Source organism: Hemiscyllium ocellatum, chromosome 7, assembly GCF_020745735.1.
Source record: "Hemiscyllium ocellatum isolate sHemOce1 chromosome 7, sHemOce1.pat.X.cur, whole genome shotgun sequence".
Classification (NCBI taxonomy): Eukaryota; Metazoa; Chordata; class Chondrichthyes; order Orectolobiformes; family Hemiscylliidae; genus Hemiscyllium; species Hemiscyllium ocellatum.
This window is the reverse complement of record NC_083407.1, coordinates 105,737,153-105,750,217: the sequence shown is the minus strand read 5'-3', so window position 1 is coordinate 105,750,217 and position 13,065 is coordinate 105,737,153. Positions and strand designations below refer to the sequence as shown.

The following is a 13,065-nucleotide window of genomic DNA, read 5'->3' as shown; positions in this document are numbered from 1 at the left end:
ACTGCACTGTAATGCTCCATGTTCTATGTACCACTGGCAGCTAAAGTTCTCAAATTCCTTCTTTATACTTCTCCAACTTGTTTTGTTAAACTTTAAGATGTTCCTTAAAACTTGGCTATTTCACCAAATTTCTGGTCACCTGTGCTAATATTCCCTCACATGGCTCAAAAATCTCACATCTTGCTTGAAAATCCTGCTACGAAACATCTAGAGATGTTCTGCTGCATTGTAGGTATTATAATTGCAAGAGCTGTTGCTGTTGTTGTTAACTGGAAACCTGCCTGCCTACCAATGGATTTTCAATCACAAGAGAAGTAATAATGACGTCAGCTCATTTTAGTTTCTTGTTGGAAGCAGCGCAAACCTTGGTTCACACAAGGGTTCATTTGGGCAGCCAGTCATGTGCGACACATTTACATTGTGAGTTTATTGATTTATTTTCTTAAACTGAACACATCTAAGGTCACACCGTTCAGTGGATTAGAACACCAAAAAGAAAACATTGCTAACAACATTCAATAACATTTTCCATTCAGTCTCTTTTTTTTCCTCAAGAATATGTTGCACTTATTTCTAAGTAAAATATAAAATGATTTGCTCCTTTTGACTATTTATTTTTCAACCTTCCTTACTTTCTCCATAACATGGTATTTACAGCACAATTCAGTAAAGTGGGTCTAAATAATGGAAGCTGCAAGAGAACTCTAAAGGGTTTACAATTCTCTCCCCAACTGCTACCCTAATTCCTTAGAAGCAAATACATATCAGATAACTTGGACATTCCCAAGGCATTGGCTCAGCCCAACATCACATCATTCCTTTCGATTGGGGAGTCACGTTGAGGAAGTACAGGACGTCAGTGATGCCTCTTCTAGAGTACTGTGTACAGTTCTGGTTGTCGAGTTACAGGAAGGATATTATTAAATTGGAAAGGGTTCAGAAAAGATTTACCAGGGTACAACCGGGAAGGGAGAGCTTGAATTATAAAAATAGGCTGTACAGGCTGGAACTTTTGTTTTTAACTGGAGTATAGGTTGAGGATTGGCCCTGTAGAGGTTTGTACAATCATGAGGGATAAAGATATGGTGAATAGAAAAGATCTTTTCCTGGGAGGTGGGGGGGGGTGGTTTCAAAAATAGAGGGCATAATTTTAAGGTGAGATGATAAACATTTTAAGATGATAAGGGGCGACCTTTTCTTTTTATACAGACAGTGGTTAGTGTATAGAATGAGAAAGTGGTGGATGCAGGTACGGTTACAATTTTTAAAAGATATTTGGATAGGTCCATGAATAGGAAAGGTTTGGAGGTATATGGTCCAAATGCAAGCAGGTGGGACTAGTTTAGTTTGGGAACATGGTCAACGTGGGCTAATTGGACTGTAGGATCTGTTTATATACTGTATGACTCTATGAAATGCCCAATCTGTCCATTTATCCAACTGGGGCCATATAGTGGCACAGTGGATAGCATTGCTGCCTCACAGCACCATGGGTTTGGTTTTATGGGTCAATGCAGAGTTGGCACGTTCTCCTTCTATCTGCACAGAGCTCCTCTGGATGCTCCATTTCCTCCCACACTTCAAAGCTATGCAAGCTAGGTGGATTGGCCATGCTAAAAATCGTCCTGTTGCATCCAGAGATATGCGGGCTAAGTGGGTTAGCCATGGTAAAAATCCCTTGCGGTGTTGCAAGGATAGGGGTGGAAATAGGTGGGATGCTCTTCGGAAGGTTGGTGCAGACTCGATGGGCCGAATGGTCTCTTCCTACCCTGTAGGGATTCTATCACTGCTGGTCTGCCATTGACCTGATGCCATGAAAGCAGGTGTATGATTGTATCAATCTTTTTTGTTTGTTCATTCTCAGAGCATGGGTGCTGCTGCTTAGGATAACATTTACTGGCCCCTCCCAACACTAAAGCATGTTCAGAATTGAAATTAATATGTTTAATGTTCCTTTAACGTTACGCTTAGAGGTTTCACATTGAGCTCACAAACCACTTTTTCCTAAACATGAGCAGTAGTTCTCTTGGCTGGAAGATCAACATTTAAGATCAAACCTATTGTCCTCAAAGCAAGGCTGGTGCTGGAATTGGATATGATTTCAAAGCAATGCATAGGTTACAGCTACTAAAACAAACACTAGAAACCCACAAAGAAAAAGTAGATATTTAATTGTTTACTGATCAACACTGAACATTTTCACTAGCTGCCCGTTGTGGACGGTCAGAGGTCAGTTCTCACTCCTTCAGAAAACAATGCGAGCTTTAACTTGCTGTTTCCTTCTTATTCATCAGTCGCCTCATGTTTTCTTTACATAGATAAACCAAGCGCTCAACAGAGATTGCGAACCGTTAAGTTGACCCAGATGCTCCTTGTTTTTTCTCTCAAATGTCAAATATAGACAGCATGATTGCAAATTAATAGGCATGTTATCCTGAAAGTTCTGATTTTACAACAGGGTGTAACTGGAAATATACGTTTGGAGTCCACATATGCCAAAACAGATAATGAACAAATTACAGCTAATGAACCCCATTTCTTTATTTTTCATTCCAACTTCCTTTCCTCCTCCACAGAACCTGGTAATGCCGATTACAGTGTGGTCCAACATGAACAAACCCTGGTGCTTAACAAATAGCCATTGTTCAGGTTTGAGCCGGACGACCAATATTCCTGCTGAAGGGCTTATGCCTGAAACATCGATTCTCCTGCTCCTCGGATGCTGCCTGACCTGCTGTGCTTTTCTAGCACTACCCTCTCGGTTCTGATCTCCAGCAGCTGCAGTCCTTGCTACCAACAGGACGTGCAAGTGCACAGTTTAATTGTGGTAACATCACTGAACTAGCAATCCAGAGGTGTCATTAATATATGGACACGTGAGTTCAAATCCCACCTGAGCCCCTGGGGAATTCAAATTCAATTAGTTTATTAAATATTTGGAATAAAAAGCTACCATCAGTAATGGAATGGCCTAAAAAAAACTGGTTTGTGCAAAGATCTAACTGCTTCACTATTGTCTTTTAGGGAAGGAAACTGACCATCTTTAGCTATCCTGGCCTGTACGTGACTCCAAAATCCATGACAATATGGTTGCTCTTAACTGGCACAATTAACCTGTACAACGTGGACTCGTATTTATTTGAGATGAATATTTACCTGGAAACAACACGGAGAATGGGCACATTGCTTTCAACCAAAAAAAACGGAGAGGTCAGATAACCTTTATTCGCTTTTGTCAGGGCTCAGTGAACTCAGTTGGCTGCATGACTGGTTTGCGACGCGGAGTGAATCCAACAGCATATGTTTGATTCCCACACTGTCTGAGACTACCATGAAAGGTTCTCCTTCTCAGCCTCTCTCCTTGCCTGAGGCATGGGGGCCATCAGGTTAAATCACCACCCCGTCCTCTCTCTTGAATGACAGAGCCAGCCCTATGGCCCGATAAGACTATGGTGACTTTACCTTCACACAGAGCTACGCAAGGCCCTGGAAGATATTGAGCATGCCTGGACCAGTCCTGATGAAAGGACTGAAACATGAACTCGTCTGCTCCTCAGATGTCGCTTGACCTGCTGTGCTTTTCTTTCAGCTCCACACTTTATCGACCCCAAGACATTGAAATGCAAATGACCATTTTATTGAAAAGGCCCCATAGGCAACAAATCTTTCCTGTGAATTAATGGCTACTATTGCTTAAATAGTTAGGGAAACTTGTTCACAACAGATTTGCAGATTTAGTGGCTTTGGAGCGGAGACCCAAAAAAAATGGGAGAATCATCCCATTTTATCACGGGATATGTAAATGGCTGAAGATCTAACACTATTGTGTCAACGACCAAGCCGACAGAAAACATTTGAAAGGACAATAGAAAGCATATGCAATGGTCACATGATATAAACCAGGTTCCAGACAAAGTAGATTTTAGTAAAACACATTTTGGAAACTAGGAGGCAGAGTTCCAGACCAGAAAGGAACAGGAGGTGCATAAAATCTATCAGGAGGCAGATAATTCTGGGTAGGCCTTTATCTAACCAATGGAGGAACCAAATAAAGTTTTTACTGCATGGATTCAACTGCTCATCAACTCCAGCAAAGCCAGAGACTCCTGTCACTGCAAGAATGTACCATTTCAAATCCGTCTTCTCCCACCACTATTTTTTCAGTGGACCAGAATCACAGGCTGGTAACACTTCAAACCTCATTTCAAAGGAAGCAAGTTTGACAGTGAATTTTTCAGACTCTTAATATTTCAGCACATGCTACCTCTTTTGCAATTACTGTGTGTATGAATGCGCAGACACATGAAAGCAAACACGTACAAAATATTTCGCTAGAGTCATAGTGTCATAGAGATGTACAGCATGGAAACAGACCCTTCAGTCCAACTCGTCCTTGCCGACCAGATATCCTAATTTAATCTTGTACCTTTTGCCAGCATTTGACCCACATCCCTCCAAACCCTTCCTATTCATATACCCATTCAGATACCATTTAAATGGTGCCACTTCTCCTGGCAGCTCATTCCATACAGGCACCATCCTCTGCTTGAAATGATTGGCATGCAGAGGGTGGTGTATGTATGGAATAAGCTGCCACAGAAAGTCATGAAACTCAAGAGAGTTCAGAAAATATTTACAAAGATTTGCCATGGTTGGAGGATTTGAGCAAAATGGAGAGGGTGAATACGCTCATAGTATTGTAAAAGTGGCCTACCCAATGTTGTGTACAGCCAAAACATGACATCCTAAATCTTGTACTCAATGCATTGACCAATAAAAGGAATGCAAACCAAATGCCTTCTTCACTATCCTATCTACCTGCACACACACACACACACACACACACACACCTAGCCCCTAGCCTCACGGTCTGCACTTCAGACTGTGCTTGGCTTCACCACGAGGCGTTTGAGGCTGGGAGGCCACTCTGCAATTACCTCGAGGTCAGAAGTCCCCACTGAGGCCAAGTTGGGCCAAAACAACTCACGTCAGACCGCCAAAAAATCACCACACCGGGCTGCCGAGAGAATACAATGCTAGGCCAAGAGACCATGCCGGGTCCATGCTGAGGCCAGGAGTCTGAGACTATGACTTCATGATATCACCGAGAAGAAAGGAAGAAGAAGGAACACCAAGTAGTGAAAAGAAGAAAAAAAAACAGATGGTATGGATGAGCTCAGGCTGAGAAGTCTTACTCCACCGCCATCTTGAATTGAATCGAGCAAATTAACTCTCTCTTATCCTCTGAAATTACCTCACAAGCTACTGAGGAATATTAAAACTCTTATGAAAGCTGCATGTAAACTGCAGTGGTTCAGAGAGATGGCTCATCACCACCACAAGGGCAATAAATGTTGGCTCTGCCAGCAATGCCCATTTCCTGTGACTGAATAAAGAAAATAATTTTACAGGTCGTTAAAGCAGAACATGAACTGGACTCATGTCATGTCTTTGGGGTCCTGAAGGGAGAGGGTGACCAGCCCCAAGTCACCGCCCACGTAGGTACCAACGACTTAGGTAGAAAGAGTGTTAGGAATGTAAGGCAGAATTTCAGGGAGCTAGGGTGGAAGCTGAGGGCGAGATCAAACAGAGTTGTTAGTTATCATTGGATTATTACAAATGCCTCGTGATAGTGAGTTAAAGAACAAGGAGAGACATCAGCTGATCATGAGGGTGCAGGGAAGATGCAAGATGGAGGGTTTCAGGTTTATGGATAATTGGGGCTCATTTTGGGAAAGATGGGACCTCTACAAACAAAACAGTCCTCACTTGAACCAGAGAGATACTAATATCCTGGGTGGGAAATTTGCATAGTGCTGTTCAGATGGGTTTAAACTAGCTCAGCAGGGGGTGGGAACCAGAGTTGTAGTTCCAGTAGACAGGTGGATGAGAGTAGGGAGGACATGGACAGGATGTCACGGTCACAGAGATGTGCTGGTAGACAGTAAGCTGGTTTGAAATGTGTCTACTTCAACGCCAGGAGTATCCGGAATCAGGAAGGTGAGGTTGCAGCATAGATAGGTACCTTGGACTTCGATGTAGTGGCCATTTCAGTCTCGCACTCCTCAGGGATACGATTGCCTATGTACAGGACAGAGGGTTGGACACCTGCCTGATCAGCCTGGACCAGGAGAAAGCCTTTGACAGGATATTACACATGTATATGAGAGATGTTCTCTCCAAAATGGGCTTTGGGGAGAGAATCTGCAATTGGATCAGACTGCTCTACACCAACATTGTCAGTGCAGTCTCAATCAATGGGTGGGAATCAGATAGCTTCCCAGTCAGACCTGGAGTCAGGCAGGACTGCCCTCTCTCTTGCCTTGTTTGGGTGCTGCATTGAGCCATTTGCCGAGTCCATCAGGAAGGATGCGAACCTGAGAAGGGTGACTATTCCTGGCAGCGGAGGCCTGCAGGTTAAGGCCTCCCTGTACATGGATGACGTTGCGGTTTTCTGCTCGAATCCACTGTCCATGTGCAGACTCATGTGCATATGTGACCAGTTCAAATGAGCCTCGGGGGCCAAGGTAAACCAAGGCAAGAGCGAGGCCATGATCTTCGGGAACTGGGCTGACCAATCCTCGATCCGCTTCACCATCAGGACTGACCACCTGAAGGTGCTGGGTATTTGGTTCCGGATGGCTGGGGCATGTACCAAGTCTTGGGAGGAGCGTATCAGCAAAGTGAGGCAGAAACTGGGCAGATGGAAGCTACGGTCACTCTCCATCACGGGAAAATAACCTGGTCATCAGGTGTGAGGCACTGTCATTGCTGTTATACGTGGCACAGGTCTGGCCTATTCCCAGAACCTGTGCCGCTGCAGTCACCCGGGGCATCTTCCAATTTATATGGAGATCAAAGATGGACCGGGTCCGAAGAGACTCGATGTATAAAGATCTGGGCAACAGGGGAAAAAATACACCCAATGCCACCCTCACCCTGATGGCTACCTTTATGTGTGGCTGCATCAAGCTGTGCGTGAATCCCCAGTACGCACCAAGTGTCACTATGTACTGAGGTTCTACCTGTCCCCAGTGTTGCGAAGGATGGGCCTGGCCTCGTTGCTGCAGAACGCTCCGAGTAGTTGGACTGTTCCATATCACCTGTCCTTTGTGGAGAAGTTTATGAAGAAAAACACCTTTGACCACAAATCCATAAGGAAGTGGTCAGCATGTAGTGTCCTTGAGACACTTCGGGAAAAGAAGAGGACGGATCCTGTCGAGTGGTTGCCTGAGCAGACTGTCAAAGTCATTTGGCAGAATGCCTCATCACCAGAACTTTCCAACAAGCACCAAGACGTGGCTTGACTGGTGGTGAGAAGGGCTCTGCCTGTGAGATCCTTTATGGCGCACAGACTCTCACCCGCACTGCATGCTGTCCTCGAAGCGGCTGTGTGGGGGGGTGTGTGACTGTCATACACCTCCTTCTGGAATGTGCCTACGCAGAAGAAGTCTGGAGAGGAATGCAGTGGTGTTTGTTGAGGTTCGTCCCGAGCAGCTCCGTGCTCTACGGTCTGTTCCCCGGGACGCACACCAAGACGAACATCAACTGTGCCTGGAGGATCATCAACTCGGTGAAGGACACTCTCTGGGTGGTCCAAAACCTGTTGATCTTCCAGCTGAAGAAGTTGACCCCAACTAAGTGTTGCAGACTGGCACATTCCAAGGTCCAGGACTATGTGTTGAGGGACATGCTGAAGCTTGGGGCAGCTGCCGCCAAGGCGCGGTGGGGAAAGACCACCGTGTAACATCTGACTGCCTAAGCACAGGGATTCAATGCAGTAAGGGGGCTCCGCTGACCCCCCCCTGCTAAATATGTGGATAGTAATCGTACATACCTGTATATATGAATGATTACTCTGTCTCTGTATGCCAAGAAATGGAATGTTTACATATGTATGGCATGACCAATTGTACAGATCATTAAAATATTTTATGAATAAAGTATATTTTTGAAACAAAAAAAAAGTTGTGGCCATTTCAAAGACACGGATAGAGAAGAGTCAGGAATGGATTTTGCAGATTCCAGGGTTTAGATCTTTCATTACGATCAGGGAAAGTGGTAAAAGAGGCAGAGGTTGACTTTGTTAGTCAAGGATGGTATAACAGTGGCTGACAGAACTTTTGACAAGGACTCGTCTACTGAGGTGGCATGGGCTGAGGTTAGAAACAGGAGAGGAGGTGTCACACTGCTGGGTTTTTTTTTTATATAGGCCTCCTCAAAGTTCCAGGGATGTGGAGGAGAGGATTGGCAAATCCTGGGCAGGAGTGAAAGGAACTGGGTGGTGATTATGGAGGACTTTAACTTCCCAACATTGACAGGAAATGCTATAACTCTACTATGTTGGATGGATCAGTTTTTGTCCAATATATGCAGGAGGGTTTCCTGACATAGTATGTCGAAGGGCCGACAAGAGGGGAGGCCACACTGTATCTGGTGCTTGGTAATGATTTAGTGATAGATGAGCACTTTGGAGAGAGTGACCATAATTCAGTTACGTTTAGTTTAGCGATGGAAAAGGATAGGTACATGCCACATGGCAAGAATTATAGATGGGGGAAGGACAATTATAATGCAATTAGACAAGACTTAGGGGGTATAGAATGGGGTAGCAAAATGCAGGAGGGGATGGGGACAATCAAAATGTGGAGCTGGTTTAAGGAACAAATATTGTGTCTCTTTGATAGATATGCCCCTGTCAGGCAAGGAGGAAGTGATAAGGTAAGGGAACCGTGGTTTACTGAAGAAATTGTATCTCTTGTTAAGCGGATGAGGGAGGTTTATGTGACATTGAGGCGAGATGATTCAGATGAGGCGATGGAGAGTTACAGAGTAGCTACGAAGGATTTAAAGAGAGAGTTAAGCAAAGCAAGGAGGGGACATAAGCAGTCTGTAGCAGGTAGAATAAAGGAAAACCCTAAAGCTTTCTATAGATAGGTGAGGAATAAAAGAATGACTCGGGTAGAAATAGGGCCAGTCAAAGACAGGAGTGGGAAGTTGTGTGTGACCCTTGGAGATCAGAGAGGTACTAAACAAATATTTCTCATCTGTTTTCACTCAGGAAAAGCAGAATATGGTAGAGGAGAAGACTGAGATACGGGCTATTAGACTAGAAAGGATTGAGGTTCATAAGGTGGAGCTGTTACCAATTCTAGAAGGTAAGAAAGTAGACAAGTCCCCTGGGCCAGATGGGAAGCTAGGAAGGAGATGGCTGAGCATTTGGCCTTGATCTTTGAGTTGTCATTGTCTACAGGTTTAGTACCAGAGGACTGGAGGATTGCAGATGTTGTGCCCTTGTTCAAGAAGGGCTGGAGAGATGACCCAGGTAATTATAGACCAGTGGGCCTCAGTTGTAAGGAAAGTTTTGGAAAGGATTATAAGAGATAGGATTTATAATCATCTAGCAAACAACAATTTGATTGGAAATAGTCAAGGGCAAGTCGTGTCTCATAAACCTCTGAGTTTGTTTAAGAAGGTGTCCAAGCATGTGCATGAGGGTAGGACAGTTGACGTGGTATACATGGACTACAGTAAAGCCTTTGATAAGGTTCCACATGGTAGGCTGTTGGAAAAAATGTGGAAGCATGGGATTGAAGGTGATTTAGCAGTTTGGATTAGAAACTGGCTTTCTGTAAGAAGGCAATGAGTGGAGGTTGATGGATAACATTCAGCCTGGAGTCTGATTAGTAATTGTGTGCCACAAGGATCTGTTTTGGGACCATTGCTGTTTGTTATTTTTATAAACGACTTGGATGCAGGCATTGATGCAGGGGTTAGTAAGTTTGCAGATGATACTAAAAGAGTGGTGGACAGTGTGGAAGAATGTAACAAGTTGCAGGGAGACTTGAATTGACTGCAGAATTGGGCTGAAAGGTGGCAAATGGAGCTCAATGCAGATAACTGTGAGGTGATTCACTTTAGGAAGAATAATAGGAAGGCAGAATACTGGGTCAATGGAAAGATTCTTGCTAGTGTGGATGTGCAGAGGGATCTTGGTGTCCATGTACATAGATCCCTGAAAGTTGTCACCCAGGTTGTTAAGAAAGCATACAGTTTGTTAGGTTTTATTGGTAAAGGGATTGAGTTCCAGAGCTGCAACTATGCAAAACGCTGGTGCGGCCGTACTTGGAATAGTGTGTGCAGTTCTGGTCGCCCCATTACAGGAAGGATGTGGAAGCATTGGAAAAGGTGCAGAGGAGATTTACCAGGATGTTGCCTGGTTTGGAGAGAAGGTTTTATGAGGAAAGGTTGAGGGACTTGGGTCTGTTCTCATTGGAGAGAAGGTGGCTAAGAGGGGATTTAATAGAGACATACAAGATGATCAGGGAATTAGATAAGGTGGACAGTGACAGGCTTTTTCCTCAACTTCTTGTAAGAGAGGGCACAGCTGCAAATTGAGGGGTGATAGATTTAAGACAAATATTTGAGGCAGGTTCTTCACTCAGAGTGGTAAGGGTGTGGAATGCCTTGTCTGCCAACGCAGTTAACTTAGCCACATTAGGGGCATTTAAACAGTCCAAACACCTTATGACTCATGCATTTATTCATGGACTCAAAGGGTCACTATGCAGACCATGGAGCGAGCACCCTAAGGACTCACTGCAACTCCCTGTTAGAATCAAATTGTTCTTAATAAATATAATAGCAGTGGCAGAAAACATCAGCACGTTTACTCATTCCTGTTTTAAACTAATTCAGGGACTCCCATCAATGGCACAAATAACTTCAAACACGTTGGTTGTCTGAAACCAAGGTGCACAGCATTCCAGGTTCAGTACCATGAAACTCACTGATCTTGAGAGAGAAATGGAAGCTTCAAGAGTTGATTTCAATTGGCTTTAATACATTCCAAAATCACAGATCCTGAGGAGATATTATCTGTTGATAATAATTGACGTAAACTCACAACACGTGCAAATTTATCTGCAGAAGGAAATGCACACTTACACACACCCCTCACACTGTGTACACACGCACACGGGCTTGTGCATAAAAAGGTTTCGCTCAGCTCAATAAGACTGTGGGATCAGTCTTGAAACTCAGCCAGAGTGATGGTTAGACAAGTGCCAGCTAACATGAATTCAAACAACTTCACTCCCGTAAATGGAAGTAACATTTACTCACTGCCTTTCAGTGCAGAGGGTGTGACTTCAATTTCCCCTGTGATGGGCTGAAAAGCTGCAAGTTGAGCTGCCAGCTCACTCTCGAAGGTGTCAGGGCTCTGCCTGTCCATCAGGCTGCCATTGGCCACTTCATCTACACGGTGCATCTCTTGCTCTTCATACACTGCCACAAGCTGTGGGACAAGCAAACAAAAGGCCAAAGGATATTAGTGTACACTTTCACGTTCATCCAACAACGTACATGCACATTGAACTTAAACACTTTAAAGCACTAAGTGCAGCAAGTTGACACATTTAATGACCATCTCCAAGCCAATTTGTGTAGCTTTCAAGCTTTCTGCCAGCAACTCCTGATTTCTTTCAGAACTAAATGCTTCCTGAGTAATACAACGTGAGAAAATGGAAGGATAGGCGGCCACTGACCTGATGTACGTATTAAAGTTGTTCCTTTTATAATCATGTGACTCGTTATACTTCTGCATTTGGGCCAGAGTTAACGTAGTTGGTAGAGACTGTCAGCAAATGCAAATTCAGCCCTCACTTGAGGCAGAGAGTGAGAGTAAGTGAGAGAATGTGTAACAGCCGAACAGCAAGCAAGAGAGAAAGAGAAAAATTAAAGGAGTGATATCGAAGGAGGGACTAGGGAAGAGGTTGAAAGGGAGCAGAGGAAGTGAGAAGGGAGATGTGGGAGAAGGTGAGGGGCAGTGGGGATGCAGAGGAGAGAGTGGAAATGGTCAGGAATGAGGGGAGAGATCCGGTAGATTGACAGAGTTGAGCATTTTTTTGTACTGGTTCTCTGTTGGCGATGTGAAAATGAAGTCTCTTCAATTTGGTGGTTAGTAGTTGAGACCACACCCATTCTCAGTCCAGAAGTGCAAAGAGGAGGGATGGAAGAACGAGTGCAGGAGAGAACAGAAGAACAATGGAGGCCAGTTAGCTCAGTTGGCTGGATGGCTCATTTGCAATGCAGAGTGACACCAACAGCACGGGTTCAATTCCCACACCAGCTAAGGTTTACAAAAATGTCCCGGCTCCTCAATCTGAGCCTTTGCTGGAGTTGTGGTGGCCGTCAGGTTAAACCACCACCAGTCAACTCTTTCTGATGACAGAGCAGCTCTATGAAACAATGGAAATTTCACCATTACCTCCAAATGACTTAAGTTATAATATTTGGGTATATAATTTAAAAATAGAACTTTCCATCTGAACAGCCATCTGTATAAGCCCCATAAATTATATTGAAACATATCATTAAGTACATGTAAAAAGTAGTTCGCCTCATGCTCCAACTACAGTAATCACTTGTCCCTGGGTTGAACCCTGTCTGTTGGGAAAACATTACTGAGTTATTGCTTAAGGAATAATGCTTGGAATAAATTTCAATCATGAGAAAACCAAATAGTCCAAAGATAAACTGTTCAAGAAACCTGAATTCTAACACAGTGTTCAGGGGTAATATCAAGATGAACTTAATTGATATGGCTTTCAAAGCAACGTTCTGCCTGTTTTGTACATTTTCATTTTAAATTTAATCATTCCATGCTACAGGACGATTTTCAGTGCTGACATTTGACACAGAATTCTACCAAGGAGCCCCACAAGAATAAACCTAAAATCAGTTCTTCCCCAGTTTCTCCCTCCATTTCTCTTTTTACCTTCACTTCATGATTCCAGAGTGAAATTCTTTTTTTCCCCCAAAAGAGACATAATTGTACCTTGTTTATGAAGTACAATTTGACAGGTGATTTCCAAAACAGAACTCAAAGATGATCAATTATTTTTCAGGAGGAGCAAAACTAGGATACACAGTTGATTCAGGTCTAATCAATTTCCCAAGACACTAAGTAAACTTGGGGGCTTCTTGGCAAGTCAATGCAAAAGTACATGTAAAGTAGAGAAGACAATGTATGGAGTGCGCATAGCAGAGATAGAGCCCCTTTAA

The 13,065-nt window shown here is 43.8% G+C and overlaps 1 protein-coding gene across 3 annotated transcripts in view; it reads right to left on the bottom strand.

The window, feature by feature from the left end:
• Nucleotides 1-13,065, bottom strand: part of LOC132817259 (partitioning defective 3 homolog B-like) — a 993,739-nt gene that overhangs the window by 696,132 nt on the left and 284,542 nt on the right. For all 3 annotated transcript variants that reach the window (XM_060827625.1, XM_060827628.1, XM_060827626.1), the window contains one exon: nucleotides 11,125-11,296. In XM_060827625.1, coding sequence (XP_060683608.1) covers nucleotides 11,125-11,296 — 172 coding nt within the window. The remainder of the gene's footprint in view (nucleotides 1-11,124; nucleotides 11,297-13,065) is intronic.